This window comes from Podarcis bocagei (genome assembly GCF_964188305.1).
Source record: "Podarcis bocagei genome assembly, chromosome: 7".
In the NCBI taxonomy this organism is placed as follows: Eukaryota; Metazoa; Chordata; class Lepidosauria; order Squamata; family Lacertidae; genus Podarcis; species Podarcis bocagei.
The window spans coordinates 73,094,535-73,111,386 of NC_138132.1; the positions used below are offsets into that span (position 1 = coordinate 73,094,535).

The 16,852-nt window shown below is 40.4% G+C and overlaps 1 protein-coding gene and 1 long non-coding RNA gene across 2 annotated transcripts in view; one reads left to right on the forward strand and one right to left on the reverse strand.

Moving 5' to 3' along the window:
• The window catches only part of LOC308591208, a 186,575-nt gene that overhangs the window by 80,768 nt on the left and 88,955 nt on the right, over nt 1–16,852 (reverse strand). The window lies entirely within an intron of this gene.
• The window catches only part of CFAP74 (cilia and flagella associated protein 74), an 89,299-nt gene that overhangs the window by 22,723 nt on the left and 49,724 nt on the right, over nt 1–16,852 (forward strand). Inside the window, exons 11-16 of the mRNA XM_081202256.1 lie at nt 879–1,086; nt 5,956–6,150; nt 8,441–8,614; nt 10,190–10,308; nt 12,942–13,008; nt 15,003–15,092. Coding sequence (XP_081058382.1) covers nt 879–1,086; nt 5,956–6,150; nt 8,441–8,614; nt 10,190–10,308; nt 12,942–13,008; nt 15,003–15,092 — 853 coding nt within the window. The remainder of the gene's footprint in view (nt 1–878; nt 1,087–5,955; nt 6,151–8,440; nt 8,615–10,189; nt 10,309–12,941; nt 13,009–15,002; nt 15,093–16,852) is intronic.

Here is a 16,852-nt window from a genome sequence, read left to right on the forward strand (position 1 = left end):
TCTTACATGAGTAGAATGTGCCCTTTTATTTAAAATTCATCTCTGGGTTATTTGTGGGGCATAGGAATTCATTCATTCCCCCCAAAAAAATCCTGCTTGCAGGTTACCCAACGTCATCGGTTGGCCGCTGTGGCAACAGGATGTTGGATCAGATGGGCCTTTGGTCTGATCCAGCAGGCTTTTCTTATCATAGAAACAGAAAATTGTTGATTTGAAAGGGACCCTGAGGTTCATCTAGTCCAACCCTCACAATGCAGGAATCTCAGCTAAAGCATCCATGACAGATGGCCATCCGTTATGTTTTTAACCTTCTCCTGGATTATGTCTAATATATCTTCTAAATTAGAAATGCTTATTTTTATGGGGAAACTTTCTCTGTGTATTTTTTTAACATCATAACTAAGTAGAGGCATATAATCAATGCTCCTACAGCAGCATAGAGACTCTAAAGTGGGAGCAGGCAGGTAGCCAGATATAAAGCTACTGCTTCTTCCACCCACAAGCCACCCCAGTAGCAAATCCTTGAAGACTTCCCTGACACCTTCTTGCTAACCATCTGGAGCTTCTGTCTCTTTCACTGGCTAGATACAAACTGCAGAATAGTTTTTGAGCAGGTGGGGCAATGACACAAATTCTAGTAGCTAACAGGTACTAGATAACACAGGTTTACTTAGCTGGCACAAACTATAAAAAGCCTTGAAAGGGAATACCTTGCCTATGCAAAGAGAATGCTTGCAGCACTGTATGCCCATTCTTTTTTTTCTATTCTATATTCTTTTTTTTCAAATTATAATAACATTCCAGCTGTTTAGGTGAAGATGAAGCTATCTGACGGTTCATTAGGTCTCTTAGTTTGCTCATCTTTGCTTTCAATACAGGGAAATTGTGGAACAGCAGAAAGCAAGGAAAATTGAGATTGTCAGTCAGATTTTGAAAGAAGATGCTCAGATGGAGAAAGTGAAGAAGCAGTCGTGCCCACAGACCCTGAAGAGCCAGGATAAGCTTTCTGACGCTGTAAAATGGCGCATGAAAACATGGCAGTACATCAAGAAAGCATGTGATGATGCAGTACCCACTATTCCACAGGTAAACAGAAGTGCAGCTAGCCTTTGAAACTAAGGTGGGGAAGTTTTTTCAGTGCAAGGGCCACATTCACTTTCCGAGGGCCAGATGCCAGTGGTGGGCAAGGCTAGAGGTAAAGGGGGGTGGAGCAACAAATGCATTTTTTTACCTTTATACATTAATCCAGTTTCTACAGAAAAAAATCACTTCTTTTTTTTTAAAAAAAAAATTTTATTGGTTTTACAACATTTTTAAAACAATACAAACAAATAAAAAGACAAACAAACACGTATAATTTCATAACCTTTTTTTTCATAACCCTCATTTCTCGGACTCCCCCATACCTCCCCTTTCTGCATCCCAATTTCCAAAATTATTTCAGCAGCTTCTAAGTAATTTTATCAAATATGTGTCCTCTTAGTTTTTTCTTCGGCTTAATCTTATGTCACTGTAATCCCTTTTTCTTTCTCAACACCTCGGCATTTTAACATTCATCAATTTTATAATAGTTCTTAAGATAAACTTTAAATTTCTTCCATATTCCATAAACTTTAAATTTCTTCCATAAAATATGGTTTTTAAAGGCCCTATGCACCTTAATTTTGTCATACCATAGATATGCATGCCAACCAAATGCATTATTAAAACCTTCCAAGTCCAAAATATCTGTATTCTCGAGGAGCATCCACTCTTTCAGCCAGCAAAACGCTGCTGCTTCATAGTACAATTTTAAATCCGGCAGGGCAAATCCCCCTCTTTCTTTTACATCTGTCAGTATTTTAAATTTTATTCTGGGCTTTTTGCCCTGCCAGACAAATTTCGAAATGTCTTTCTGCCACCTCTTGAAACAGTCCATCTTGTCAAGAATCTGCAAGGTTTGAAACAAAAATAACATTCTAGGCAATACATTCATCTTGATAACTGCAATTCGGCCTAACATTGACAATTTCAAATTTGACCATATTTCAAGATCTTTTTTGATATCTGACCAACATTTTTCATAATTGTCTTTATACAAGTTCAAGTTTTTAGATGTCAGATGAACCCCTAGGTATTTCACCTTCTTAACCACTGTCAAACCTGTTTCGTTCTGGAATTTCTCCCTCTCCATAACTGTCAATTTCCCCCCCCAAAACTTTAGTCTTTTGTTTATTCAATTTAAATCCGGCCAGCTGACCAAATTGTTGAATTATCTCCAACACCCTTTTCGTACTAGTGTCTGGCTCTTGTAAGGTCAAAACTAAGTCATCTGCAAAGGCCCTTAACTTGTAATGTTTGGCTCCGACCTGTACACCTTTAACCTGCTGGTCATCTCTAATCATATTTAGCAACACCTCCAGAACAGAAATAAAAAGCAATGGGGAAATTGGGCACCCCTGTCGTGTCCCTTTTTCTATCTTAAATTCTTCAGTTATCACATTATTTACAATCAACTTAGCTTTTTGTTCAGAGTATATCGCACCCATACCATTCTCAAATCCTTGGCCTACCCCCATCCCATGAAGATTCTTTTTCATAAAACTCCAAGAGATGTTGTCAAAGGCTTTCTCCGCGTCCACAAATATCAGCACTTCTTTAGTGTTTATATTCACCTCCAATAGTTCCAAAATGTCTATTATATTCCTCACATTATCTGATAAATGCCTTTTTGGGAGAAAGCCTGCTTGGTCCTTGTTAATCTTCTCCATCAATACTCTTTTCAATCTTTTTGCCAAAATGTCTGCAAAAATTTTGTAATCCACATTAAGTAATGATATTGGGTGGTAGTTCTTAAGCTGAGTCTTTTCAGTCTCTGTCTTTGGTATGAGTGTAATATAAGCTTCTTTCCACGATTCTGGCGCCCTTTCCCCCTCTAAAATCTCATTACAGACTTCCTTTAACGGTTGAACCAACCACTCCTTCAAAGCTTTATAGTATCTGGAAGTCAGTCCATCTGGAGATTTGCCCAGTTGCATGTTCTGAATGGCACCCTCTATCTCTTGTTCTGTTATTCTCTGATTTAGATCCACCTTACTTTGATGAGAGATTTTTTGTAATCCATATTTTTTAAGGAATTCATCTATGTCCTCTTCATTCTGTGGTCCTTGTGAATATAACTTTTTAAAATAACTCAGAAAACAGTTTCTAATCTCGTTGGGTTTGGATATATTCTTTCCATCCACTTCTAGATTTGTAACTGTATTTAATTTCTGTCTTTTCTTCAATTGCCAAGCCAGAAGTTTACCACATTTATCTGCAGATTCAAATGTCTTTTGTCTCATTTGCTTTATCTTCCACTCAATCTCTTGATTCATCAGTTCCATATATTGTGTTTGATATAACTTAATCTCTCTCAAAATCTCCTGGGACTTTGGTTTTGATCTTAATTTTTTCTCTCCTTCTTTTATCTTTTCCAAGATCTTTTCCTTCTTCTCATTTTGCTTTCTCTTTTTTATTGAGTTTTGTTGAATTAGAAATCCTCGCATCACAGCTTTACTTGCGTCCCAGATCACTCTTTTTTCTACATCAGCCTTTAAGTTTATTTCAAAATAGTCCTTTAAAGTTTTTTGGGCCTTTCTATGGATCTCCTCATCTCGAAACAAGGTGTCATTCATCCTCCATCTGAATTGACCAGTTGTTGTAAATTTCATCTCCATCTTCACGGCGTTATGGTCGGAGCAAGTCTTTGGGCAGATTTCAATTTTCTTGATCTTTGGAGCCATCCCACTAGTAATCCAGATTTGGTCGATTCTGGTCCAGGTCATCATTGCTTGAGAGAAAAAAGTTCCCTCTCTCTCGAGAGGGTTCCTTGTTCTCCAAATGTCTATTAAGTCCATATTTTCAGTCATTTCAAAGAAGGTCTTCGGAAGTCTCCCTTCCTTGGAGATTGTCAGTCTTTGTGCCTTGTCCATATTTGTAGAAACCACGCCATTCATATCTCCCATAATTACTACATTATAGTCCAAATAGTCCATCAGAGTTTCATGCAGCTTCTTGAAGAATTCCGCCTTCCCTTCATTTGGTGCATAGATTCCAACTATTAACAATTTTTCTCCTTGTACTTGTATTTCAACTGCCAGGTATCTTCCTTGTCCATCTTTAAACATCATTTTTGGAGCCAATTTCTCTTTTACATAAATCACCACTTCTCTTTTCTTAACCTTGTCCGATGAGATGAATTCTTGTCCTAATCTTTTATTTACAAGTAGTTTTCTGTGTACCCTGGTCACATGAGTTTCTTGTAAACAGATCAAATCCAATTGTTCTCTTTTCAAAATATGAAAAACTTGGCGTCTTTTCATGGGCATATTCAGCCCATTACAATTCCAACTAAGGAATTGCAGGGCCATCTTGTTATTTGTCACTTACTCCTCCTACCGCTCCGAGTTGTTGCTCTTCCTCTGATGGTGGTGGTTTAAGTCCAAATGATAGGTTCAAGATGTCTACTTTATCCTCCTTTCAGCCATGCAAACATTTGAGGTGCTCAACAAGGGCCAGTGAGGGCTGTGGTCTGTGGAGAGTTCTGAGGGTCAGACAGACAAACCTGGAGGGCGGCATTCACTCCCCACACCAGTCCTAAGGTTTCCCACTTCTGTCTTTAAGGGCTGATAAATCAGTGATATGGCTGTTCTAGCTTGAAATGCCTGGAGTTCCTTCCTTTGTCGGGATAGGCGTAGGTAAATAGTACCAGACCTGTAGGGCTCCTGGTTCAGTGTTATTGCCACCTTGGGCTCCTTTGGGAGGAAGGGCTCGATAGAAAGTTAATAATTAATAAATAAGAATCCATTTAGGAATTCACTGACGTAAGGTGTGTTGTGATGGCCACTAGTTTAGCTCCAGATTATAAAGAATGCAAGATCTGTTTTAATTCTAGAAACAGCAGCTATGTCTTGGTAGGGAAGAACAGACCTTATAGATTGGGACTGTGACCTCCACTGTTTCCACCCTAAAAATCAACTCTTCAGAACTACCGTTTGCCCCTTAAATTTCTATTTGTTGCAATGACACCTTTGGAGATAAATGATAGGAGGAGGGGGAAGGATCACCCTCCTTCTTATACACCACAATCCCGATCCAAGATCCCTCCCATCACTCACTATTTCTAGAAGAAAAACAAACCCTAGGGAATGCATAATCTAGCCTGGGTCTTGGCACCTAACTACATGTGATGTTAACAGTGTGATTAGGAACATCAGATGCTGCTTTATCAAGTCAGACTCATTGGTCCGCCTAGCTCAGTATTGTCTACACTGACTGGAAGCAGCACTCCAGGATTTCAAGCAGAATCTCTCCCAGCCCAAAGTTGTTGGTTGAGCTTTATTTGCAAAATCTATTTTTAAAAATGAAGTTTTTGAGCTATTTTTAATAAAACATGCCAAAATCAAGACTACCGGCATTGGTTGCAATACGTCTGGATTTTCCTGGACATTTCAGCGATTTCCTCCTGGACACTGCTTCTGACTGCATTATTCTGGCTATGTCCAAGAAATTCTGAACGCATGGCAACCATAGTCAAATTAGAAAAGTTAACAAAAGGTGTATAAATGGCTGGCTGTTGGCATTAATAGCTAAGTAGAACTTCCTGGTTTGGTGATACTATTTCACCAAATGCAATTTGATGCAGGGGTGCTATTGCCTTAGTGCCCATAGTCTGAGTTTCCTGGAAGCTTCTAATTGGTCACTGTGGAAAGCTAGACTCCTGGACTAGTTTGGGCTGCTCTTGCTTAGAAATGCATGATATGTTGTTTTGTAATATTGTCAAGACTTCTAGATCATTTGTCAACGTAAAAAATAAAATATATCTCCAGCATTTTCCCCCTATGTAATTTTAGTCAGTAAAAGTTTCAAGGTGGTTTAGTCTGTTTCACCAGGGTAGCCAGTCAGTCACTCACTCGTGTTTTTGTATTGCAATAGAAACATTGGCGTTCTCCTTCACCTTGCACCTCACTTGATGACAGAAACCTCCTTATGGGAAAATCTCAAGAGATGATTGCAGAAACCAAAAACCGAGAGGAGGAGGAGGAAGAAGAAGATGGGAACACCCGGGATGAGACACTAGCAAAGCCAGAGTTTACGGGAATTTGGAACCAAGAGTGCAGCGTGCCCCAGGTTCATCATGCTTTACTTACTTTTTTGTTTATTTATTTGGTAGGACCACACTAGATCTCCTTCAGCAGAAGAGGTTCTGCTAAGATAGGTTACTCCTTTGATGTGGGTGGGTGTGGGTGCCCTATCAGTCCTTGAGTCTTACCCTGTTGTTGTGAGAGACCCCACCCACTGCTAGAGATGGGACAATTTGTCAATTTTGGTTTCTCTCAGATTCGCATTTTTACTTTCAGTTCTCCACACTTCCATATCAGTTTGCATTTTTTAAAGTTTTCATAAGAATTTATCAGCATTTTTGTGTGCATTTCCCTAACTAAGTTCTACTCAGAGTAAACCCATTGAAATTAGCAAACTTTAATCAGTTGTGTCTATTAACTTTAATAGGTCTATTCTGAGTAGGACTGGCATTGGCTATAACCCACACCTCAATTTTGCCTAATGTACTGATTTTTGCAAAACAGTTTCCCCTAATATAATGCATTTTTGTATGTTATTTTGTATGCACAATATATCCTAGTATAAGCATTTTTCTGCTTATTACTTTGCTGGAGAACTGCATTGCAAAATTCAGAGAACTGTGAATCTCAAAGAATGATTGTGTTTCAGTTTGCTTATTGCTTCAGGAAGTAGAGATTAGATAGCTTTTTTAAGCGTATGGTGCAGATATGACCCTAGTTTGCATGTTGCATTAAACCATAGTTTAATTGAATGGAGCAGGACAGAAATGGTGTCTCTTTACATCTCTGTGAAACTGGCACTCCCAAAGGACCAGTATATCAATGGTTTTCAGCTTCCTAATATTATTGGATTGATGCTTCTCTCAAGCCATTTTCAAACTGGCTCCCCTTCGCCTCAGTTCTGCTTGGAGAAGCATTTGGTTTGCCGAAACTCTTGTTAGGATGCTCTGTTTTAAAGGAGCTGAAGTCTGGGACTATTTTCAAAAGCGTTTCTTCTTCTAACTGGGGGGGGGGGCGAGATATCTGGCTTAGTCTTGCCTCAGAGATTTGTGAAGACACATATCACTTCATGTTTGCTGGCTTGTTTGACTGTTGCGACTGAACATGACATTCTGTTGAGTTGGTGATGGAGATGATTTCATGTGGAAAAAAGAAATCCCTTTTCACCCTGCACTTGAAACAACAGAGCGACTCTTTAGAGCACTGCAGCAGTGTTAAAGGCATGGAAGACAAATGAATAATGTACATTCACAAAGTGGAAACCTCTGTTTCACTCTGTTGCCAAGAACCTTTGTGTTCTGTTCTCCAGTGGCTTTTGGGAGACAACTGTGGGCCAAACTCTGGCCCAGTTTGCATACTTGGGCAAACCATAGTTATGGTGGTAGATAGGTAGCCGTGTTGGTCTGCCATGGTCAAAATAAAAAAAATTCCTTCCAGTAGCACCTTAAAGACCAACTAAGTTAGTTCTTGGTATGAGCTTTCGTGTGCATGCACACTTCTTCAGAAGTGTATCTGAAGAAGTGTGCATGCACACGAAAGCTCATACCAAGAACTAACTTAGTTGGTCTTTAAGGTGCTACTGGAAGGAATTTTTTTTATTTTGACCATAGTTATAGTGGTTTACAATGATAGGGCCTTTTGAAAATGTGTCTTCTCAGTAGTGTATGGATGGAACATAGCACAATCCCTGACTTAGGACGGGATTTAGCTAATGAGTACTATCAGCAGAAGCTCATGCGACTGCTTTTGCTTGTGCAACAGGGATCCCCCCTGTGCCCCCCTCCATGATGGAGGGGTTGTAGTAACCCCAAAAAGGCTACAGGGGAGGAGGGGAATTGTTCCTCTTCATGGTTTCATTGATGGATCAATCAGAAGGGTACACTGTTGAATTCTGCCCCTAGTGGTATGTCTGAACCAGGGATTGTAGTTTTCTTTCTATGCTGTACTCTGGTGTGCAAACAAGGCCATTATGTGATCCAGAAGATCAGCCAGGAAGATTTGTCACATTTAATTAAAAATAATAATAATGACAGAAATTCTTCTCACAATTTGAATTCCTAATGCTTTCCACATCATTTTCTCAGTTTACAGTCATGGTATTTGAAGCTGGAGTGGGTGAGAGGGTAGGCTCCTGTATGTTTCACCCAATGGGACAATTAGCAACTTTAGGGAATGAGTTTAACCTTCTCTTCTCAGTGCTGTGGGCCTCTCTGCAACTGTTAACTAAAGTCCTGCAAATAATGAATAGCCTTAGAAAAAAAGGAAAAAAAATCCCCATCTTTGAAATAACCTAATCATATATCTCCTCCTCCCCGCTATGATTTCACACTGCTCAGGTGCCAGATGTCGGTTTAGACTCCAAACCTGTTGGTGCATCTAAACTGGAAAAGGAGATATTTTCTCAAAACTTGGAGAAGCTGCATAGTGGAATTATTCGCAAACATAAAGTCTGTGGACTTGAATTTAAGGGGTGTCCTTTCTATAGCAAGCCAAGCCTCATTCACTTTAAGGTTAGTATGGGGTTTCCGTGGGGGTGGGGGATAGATCAGGGCCTGGGAGTTTTTTTGGTTTTTTTTTTTTAAAAAAATAAACAACTTTGAGTTTACAACTCTGGAAAGAATAGAAATGGCCCATTGACTTCTGGTGGCTTTAATTCATACTGTTACAATATGCACAAAACAGGATTTCCTACTCTGGCAAAGTTCAAGTTTCATAAAATGATGATGATTATGTTTCCATCCCACCATTCCTTCATTGATCTCAGAGCAGTGTACACGGTCCATTTTATCCCTGCAACAACGCTTTGAGGTAGGTGAGACTGAAGGCAGGGGGAGAGACAGTGAGACACTGACCCATGGTCAAACAAGAAGCATCATGGTTGAGTGGGTGATTTAGTCCAGCACTGCAACAACTAGACTGTACTTACTCTCCAATTCTTCATCTATTCATCTAAGAAATCATAGCTGATTAATCAATATCACATAGGAATTGCTTTCCATGCTGCATGCATATTTCTTTATTTGTGTGGAGGAATGTCTATATATATAGATACACACACACACACACACACACACACACACACACACACAGCATCGTACTTAAAGAAAGGGGAAACATAAGGCTCTGATATTTCAAAAGGTATGCAACAGATTGACTCAAAGATATTTAAGACACTTACAACATATTGAAACATATTGTGCATTCTTTTTTAGGTTCATTCCAGAGATAGGGAGCATATGCCTCGCCAGATGTTGCTGGACTACATATCCCATGATCCCTGCGTATTGGCCATGCTGGTGGGAATTGCAATCCAACAACACCTGGAAAGTCATAGGTTCCTCCACCCTGACCTATGGCTGTTCATGTATTTAAAAATAAATTTTAAATAGATCTTGAGCCTAACTGATCTTTTTTAGCCAATCAGGTTGCTTGTAATTGAGCTATTTCATGGATTAATCAATTGCAGAATGACCCTGTTTAATGGAACTATGAATTACGGCTGCAATTCCATACCTGGGAGTAAGCACCATTGATTACTATGGGACTTTATTTAAATAAATATTCACAGGTTTGCACTATAACACAAGGATGGTGAACCTGTGGCCTTCTAGGTATTGTTGAACCACCACTTCTATCATCCGTGACCATTGGCTATGCTGGCTAGAGCTGATGGCAGTTAGAGTCTAACAGCACCTGGAGGGCCACAAGTTAGCCACCATTGTAGGCAGTCTTAGAAGGGGTGTTCCCTTGTGTGTGAAAGAAGGGGAATGCTTCTTCTAAGATGGTGCATGCTACCTCCCGATAGTTAGCTTTTGTATTACAATTGTTTTTAAAAATAAAAGTACACTGCCAAATTAATCCCTGTTGGAATCAAAAGAACAATTTATAATCAACAATACAATCCTTTACATGCCTACTCAGAAGTAAGTTCAATAGAACTCAACCAATGGCAACAAGAAAGCCTTTTGATTGCCCTGACTCTTGTGTGATATGAGGGCAGCTCAGCCAATCACAGTCAATGACATTTCTATCCACCACAAAATCTCTTAGTGTGTTAGAATACCACATGTTTTAATTCTTTCCAGGACTTTGACATTGGTAAAACCTATAAAAAGAAGATGATTTTGACCAATGCTTTCTATAGCATTAACTACTGCAAGCTGGTGGGAGTCAGTGAACACCTCAAGGATTTTTTCACAGTTCAGTAAGTACATTTGGTTGGATTTTTGCTTCTTCTGGGACTGGGGGTGCAGGGGAGGTGGAAAAGAAAATGAGCAGCGGCACTTGTTAGACCTTACAGCTTCCCAGTTGGATGCTTCAGCCACTGCTAACTTTTCTGAAGGCCAGCAATGCAGCAAATGACCATAGTAGTAAAGAAACAGGATTTTCCACTACTGCAGAAGTGGGGAACCTTTGGTCCTCCAAGTGTTGCTGAACTACATCTCTCATCAGCATGGCCAATAGTCAAGGCTAATGGGATTCAGGAGTGGTAGGCCAACACCATATGGTTGGTCAACTGTTCTCACAGTCTGTGGGTTCCCTGGGTCCTAGCCAAGGTTCCCTGGGTCCTAGCTTCCCCTTGTCATCTCCTGTGACAGAGATGGAAGAAATTTTGGCCCTTCCTCCCCAAGATGTTATTGGACCCAACTCCCATCAGCCTTAGTAGTCCAGTGGCCAGATATGCTGGGAGCTAGAGTCCAGCAACACCTTTAGAGCCACAAGTCCCTGGTCATTGTATGTGAGGAACCTTCGGTCCCCAGATGTTGCTGAACTGCAATTTCAGCAGGCATGGCCAATGGCCAGGGATGGTGAGTCCAGCCACACCTGGAGAGCCACAGGGGCCCCCTGCATTGTTCTATGGAAGAAGCCCAGAATTTACTTCTGAACAAACATGTTTAGGATTGTATTTTAATCAGGGATGCGGAACCCGCAACCCTCCAGAAGTGGTTGGATTATAACTACCATCAATTTCAGCCAGCATGACCAATGAACAGGAATGATGGGCGTTCCACTCCAACTACAATGGGGTGCATGTTGCCAATCCCTGTTTTACAGGGTACCATTCATGAAGCTTGATTTATTTCCTTTGGTACCTGATACTTAAGAACATAATGTTGATTAGCAAATTCATATGGTGAAAGCACAACTTTATTCCTGTGTCGGCACATATTAAGCAAGCACGTGGGTAGCATTTTCGACTCTACATCCTCTTCTCGACAAAGATTACATGCTGCAGCAGATTTGCTGCTAGGGGTGGCTCTTGGAAAGAAAAGATCTGTGTGGATTGAACTCGGGCTCTCTAATACTCTCATCTCAAGTTGAAAGCTGTAAATTAGCAGCTTATTACAGTGACCGGTTTTAGCCAAGTGTTCAGAAATTATGCTGTAAATCAAATGGCAACTTGACATCTTACTTTCATGTCATCCTTTTAAGAGTCCCAATCAGGGATTGGCTTGCCAGGCTGGATTATTCCCCCCCACCCTGGAAGCAGGAAACTCTACCTTCGCATGCTTAAAAATAGTTACAGTGGTTATGTGTCATGTGACAGAGCTCTCTCTTCTTATGCTAAAGGTGCACAGCACTGTTACACTGGTGTGTCAATGATCAAATATCAAATTCAGGACAATAATAATGATAAATACTTGAAATGTATAGAATACTTTCAAGAGAGCAATGTATGTTGCATACCACCACTGCGTGTGACCCATAGTTAATGGTGCATAAACTAGTTTTGCCCACTTTGTATCCCCGTCTCAAAAAATCCCAGGAAAAACTAAAAAAAGAACCCTGGTTTAGCGTTATGCTTGAATCAGGGATTATGGTTTGTTTTGTTCCAAAGAAATCATAATTTGTAGCCATGGTTTGTACTTGGCTTACCGCTTTTGGTTTGCTTATTTGTTTATTTAAATTTAACAAGTAAAAAAGATGAAATAAAATTAAAGAAGGAGAAGAGAAAAAAATCATAATAATGATACATAAAAATACTATCAAGAATATTACTAATAATGGACCACCATCAGTTCACATCGTGAATAACAGCGATCATCTCATCTGTTCATGAATCTTAAATTAAGCATCTAGATTCATATAAGACTTCCAGATGGCCAGATAGGCATCCATATGAGATTGATACTGATAAGAAAAATATCGGAATGTAGCCAGGATTTTATTGAGAACAACCACCCATGATGTGAAGTAAAACACATACATCTTTTGAAAATTGCAGAGCAGTTCTTCAGCCCAGTGATGTTTGTAGAAAGGCACATACCAGGGTAAAGTGTGCATAAAATGTATATATTAGGGAAAATAACATGCAAAATACATTCTATTAGGAAAAGTTGTTTTGAAAAAATGTTTTTATTAGGAGAAATTTACTGATAATTTTAATGAGAATTTTAAAAATAAATGCAAACAGATGTTGAAATATGGGGAACTTAATTTGAGATTGGAAAAATGAGAAACTGAAATGGACAGATTCACCTGTCCCCAGCTTATTTTTAATACTATTTCTCTTTTATTTTAATAAGGATTGTAAAAAAACAGCAACATTAAATCTGTTGTTCCCTTTGAACAGTGAATAATAATCTCTCAAAGAGCAAATGTATTAAAGTAGGTCTCGGAAAGACCTCTGTACTGAAGTTTCAGTAATTTTCAAAATATATGCGAATTTTAAAGACCTGTCAGTTAATTTGGAAAATGACAGCTGATTCATTTCAAAAAAAACCTTGATTGATTAAAATGATTTTAGTCACATATTTTGCTTGCTGCTGTTACAAGAACAGCACAAATAAGTCATTCAAATGGTCATCTAATTCTGTCTTTCATTTCCCACTGCAGCTTTGATCCTCCGGGCCCAATGTCTTCTGGGATGTCTTGCAAAGTAGGGGTGACCTTTAAACCTATGGTAGGCGTGCCATGCAGTCATCCTGATTAAATGGCATTTGCAAATTTCATGATAGCAAAAGGATTAAGTGAAGAGTCACACAAGGTTGATCTGCTTTTTGCAAACCGTGAAATTCCATCATTCTGTTTTATAACTGTACAAGTCATAGAGAGCTGACATTTTGAAATGCTTCCTTCTTGAACTGAGGAAAAATTAGGAGTGTAGAAAGCTGTTTTCCCCCCAGGGCAGAGTATTTTTCTGCCCCAGTGTTGGCCACTCTGAATGACTGTAGCCCTTCAGGATTCCAGGTACTGCAAGGTCAATCAATGGAATGTTGCTTTATCATTGGTGTGCAGCATTTCTTTAGGTTTAAAATGGAGATTGAGGCAACAAAAGTTTATGTTTGGGGCATACTGGACTCCACAGCACCTCCACAGGAAGGAATTCAGATAGTTCAGACAGGTGTTGCTGATGGAGCACTGAAATTGCTGCAGAGTTTTATTTCTGATCAGAAATTACTGCTCACATCAATGTTGTCTTGGATAAATCCTTGACATTTGTGAATGTTCACAAGCTCTTAAATGATGTTCTTGTGGAGTGGGGACTAACAGATGGACAACAGTTCTGAGAATCCTGTAAGGTTGGAAGGAGAAACACCCACCAGTGATTTGAAGATCTCACTGACCATTCTACATTTGATTGTGTGGTTCATAATCATCTGTTTCATTCAGATACTTTTAAGGGCAACCTATATTCATTTATTTAAATCAGGATTGATGGAATATTGTTACTAATGTCAGCTGGCAATGGAGTTTATTTTTTAAAATTATTTCTTCTTCTTCTCCTGTTTTGTTTGCAAATAAAAAGTGATATTTTTAAAAGGGGGGGGGGCAAAAGACTGAACCTGAAACTTACTGCATGCAAAGCAGCCCCTGTACCACTGAAGTGCAATCCCTCCCATAAATGCATCTAAAGAGGGACCATGGACTTGCTGAAATGCTTTCTGGCTGGTGACAGTCTACAAGAGCAAATGCTTCCCTCCTGTTGGCTTTAATAGACACCTAAGGCAGGGGTGGCTAGACTTTCAGCCATAGCCAAGCAGTAGTGGCAGTGTCCTTTCACAATGTTACATGCCCTATTTCCCCATGCACACCTATTGGATGTACCCACAATACTACACAGATTAGCAGATGTAGGAGTCTTGTTTGGGATTAGAACCCTCACATAGAAGTTAGGGGGCTTTAACCCTTTTATTTTATGCAGATGTTCCAACGTGGGTGGGACAGGGGCGGCATGCCTGCAATTTGCATTAGAAGAAAAACTTCCATTGGCTGGAAAAGTTTCCATTGGTGTAATGCGAACAGCAAGGATTCACTCAGGGCTACTGTGGGGTGATAAGAGTTTAAATGTGAGTCTAGTTTGACCTTCAGTGTTTTTATTTAAAACGAAGCAAGGAGCAAAGACACGTACCAGCCAGGCATAAACACTAGGGGGCATGAAGCAGGGCCAGAGAGGGGGTGTTGCCCGGGGAAAGGGTGTGTGGCTAGGTGAGACTTTTGAGGGCCAGTTAGGGAGGCTTGAAGGACCACATTCTGCCTCCAGGCCTGAAGTTCTTCACCGTGGCTGTATACCCCTAATTCAGCTTTCAGGTTGACTTGCATAATAGATATAAAACAGTATGAAGTAATAGCAATTTTAAAAAACAGCCCAATTAAACAGTGTGTAAGTAAACAATAGCACAGTTGCCAATAAGAAGTGCTGATGGACAGTTGAGACTAATTATGGTTAAAAGCTTATGCAAATAGGACTGGTTTTTTTTAAAAAAATCACAGTAATAGTGCTGGGTGAATCTGCCTTAATTCCAGAGCTAGGGCTATATATGGAAAGACTGTAATACTTGCTGTAATCCTGCAAAATGTACACTTTTTATTAACCCCTTAAATAGTCTAAAGCAATGCTTAATTTACTGACAGGTATAACTAGATTCTGAAGAGCAATTTTTGTTTCCTTTTTAGATAAACCAAGATCTTGAAGGAGAAGTCACATTTTTATCTAAGATTGGCTCCTTCTCAATCCCACTCAAGTGTTCAACCAAGAAATGTGTGGTGAGTCCAATACCTATCCTTGAATCTTTGGATGAGACAGCCCTGTTTCAGGAAATAGGAATGAAAGTAAAGATATTAGCAAGCAGAGGGAGGGAAACTGGTTGCATTCTCTCTCCTTTTTAATCCAGCAAATCCAGACACCATTTATTCTGGAGTAAACACAATTTCTGCATATGTTTTGGTGACTTGTCTGTGGAACTGCAACCCAAGTCACTTGTGGCTTGCCTGTTGTGCACAGTTATAAAATGCTGAAGTAGTAAAAGCAATGCTTAACATTTTGTATAGCACTTTACAGGTGTTCCAGGTACCTTAAATTCATTATCCAGTTGCAGCAAAGGTTGGTAGCTACTGGTACTGTTATTGCAGAAGACAGCCAACAGTAGGCGGAGCCAGAGTGAAGACTGGCAGAGCCACTTCATTCATTGGCACCTTCCTCCAAGGAGCTGAATGTCCCCTCACAGGACCCCATCCTGAGGTGCAGGAAGCACAACAAGCAAGAGGCTTTGGGACAGAGGAGGGGTGCCCATCTTCCAACCAGAGGGCTGGCCCACTAAGAACCTCAAGTTATCCACAAAGTGGGGGGCAGAGCCCAGGAAAGGTAGTGTGGGGGCATCCTCTTAAAAAGGTTCAATCTGCTGTTAAGCTTTATCGGAGCAAGTTGTTTCCTTGGTGCAAGATTTCATCTAACTTAAGTAGGGAGGAGATATATCTGGCCTTAAGAAGAGTTAGACCAGTCCCAAGCCCTGGCTGTGGCTGAGCTGGTGGTGACCACAGGGTTGTAGAGCACCACCATCGCTCAGCTTCAGGAGGGGATGAAGTGGCCACTGGAACACTTGGGCTGCTCTGTCCGGGGGGTGCCCACCAGTTGCCCACCGTCTCCTGGTGTGATTTCTTGAAGTCTGAGGCATACGTTCCAGTATGCTTGGCTCCACCCCCCTCCCCTTATTAGCTTCCTTTAAGTAAGCTGCTGCCTTGTAACTCTAATCAGGTCAGCATAGCAGCACTCCAAAGCGGGAACAGCTGTTGTCTCCATAGCTACAATGAGAGGAGCCTTGGCACTCCTACACACACCAGTCTGTTGGTATGGAGAGTGTTCCAAGTGGGAGACCATGGAGTAACAGAAAAGTGCCCATTTTCAGCTGATAGGTTTGGCTCTTTAAGAGTCTCTTGTTCTCCAACAAAGAGGGTGGAGCATAGGAGAGGTGGACAGGAGACAGAAGCTCAGAAGGCCTCAGTTCACCACCGCCTCTGTTGAAGCAAGTGTTGGTGGCAAGGGGGAAAAAAGCATAAAAGGAGAATTTCCTCGATTCCAGGATCCAGGTTTGGGGCAAGTACTCTTTGGTGATAAAACCCCAGCAGATATTTAAAATCACAAAATACGAAACATAGGAAAGCATGGAAATGTAGGCTGTTAGACCTTTAAAATATGCTCTTCTCAGTTCCTACCAAAGTTCCCCTCTTCCACTAGCATAGGAAAAGGTCACACGCTTTAAAAATGTTCTACTTATGAACTCTTCAAAGGTCAGATTCATGTGCTTTTTCCATACAGCAATCAGAAAAAGTTGCACAGGCATTAAAACCTAGCTTAGTTACAGTGGTGAAAGTTCTTAAATTATTGGTATAGGAACTCAAGAAAGGCTTGTTAGAGCCATATTGTCAGAGCTTGGAGCAACCAGCTCATACCTCTTTAGGTTCTGAGCTTCTCACATAGACAGAGGCCTGGCAGGACAGCTTACTCTATGGCATTAACCCCTCACTAA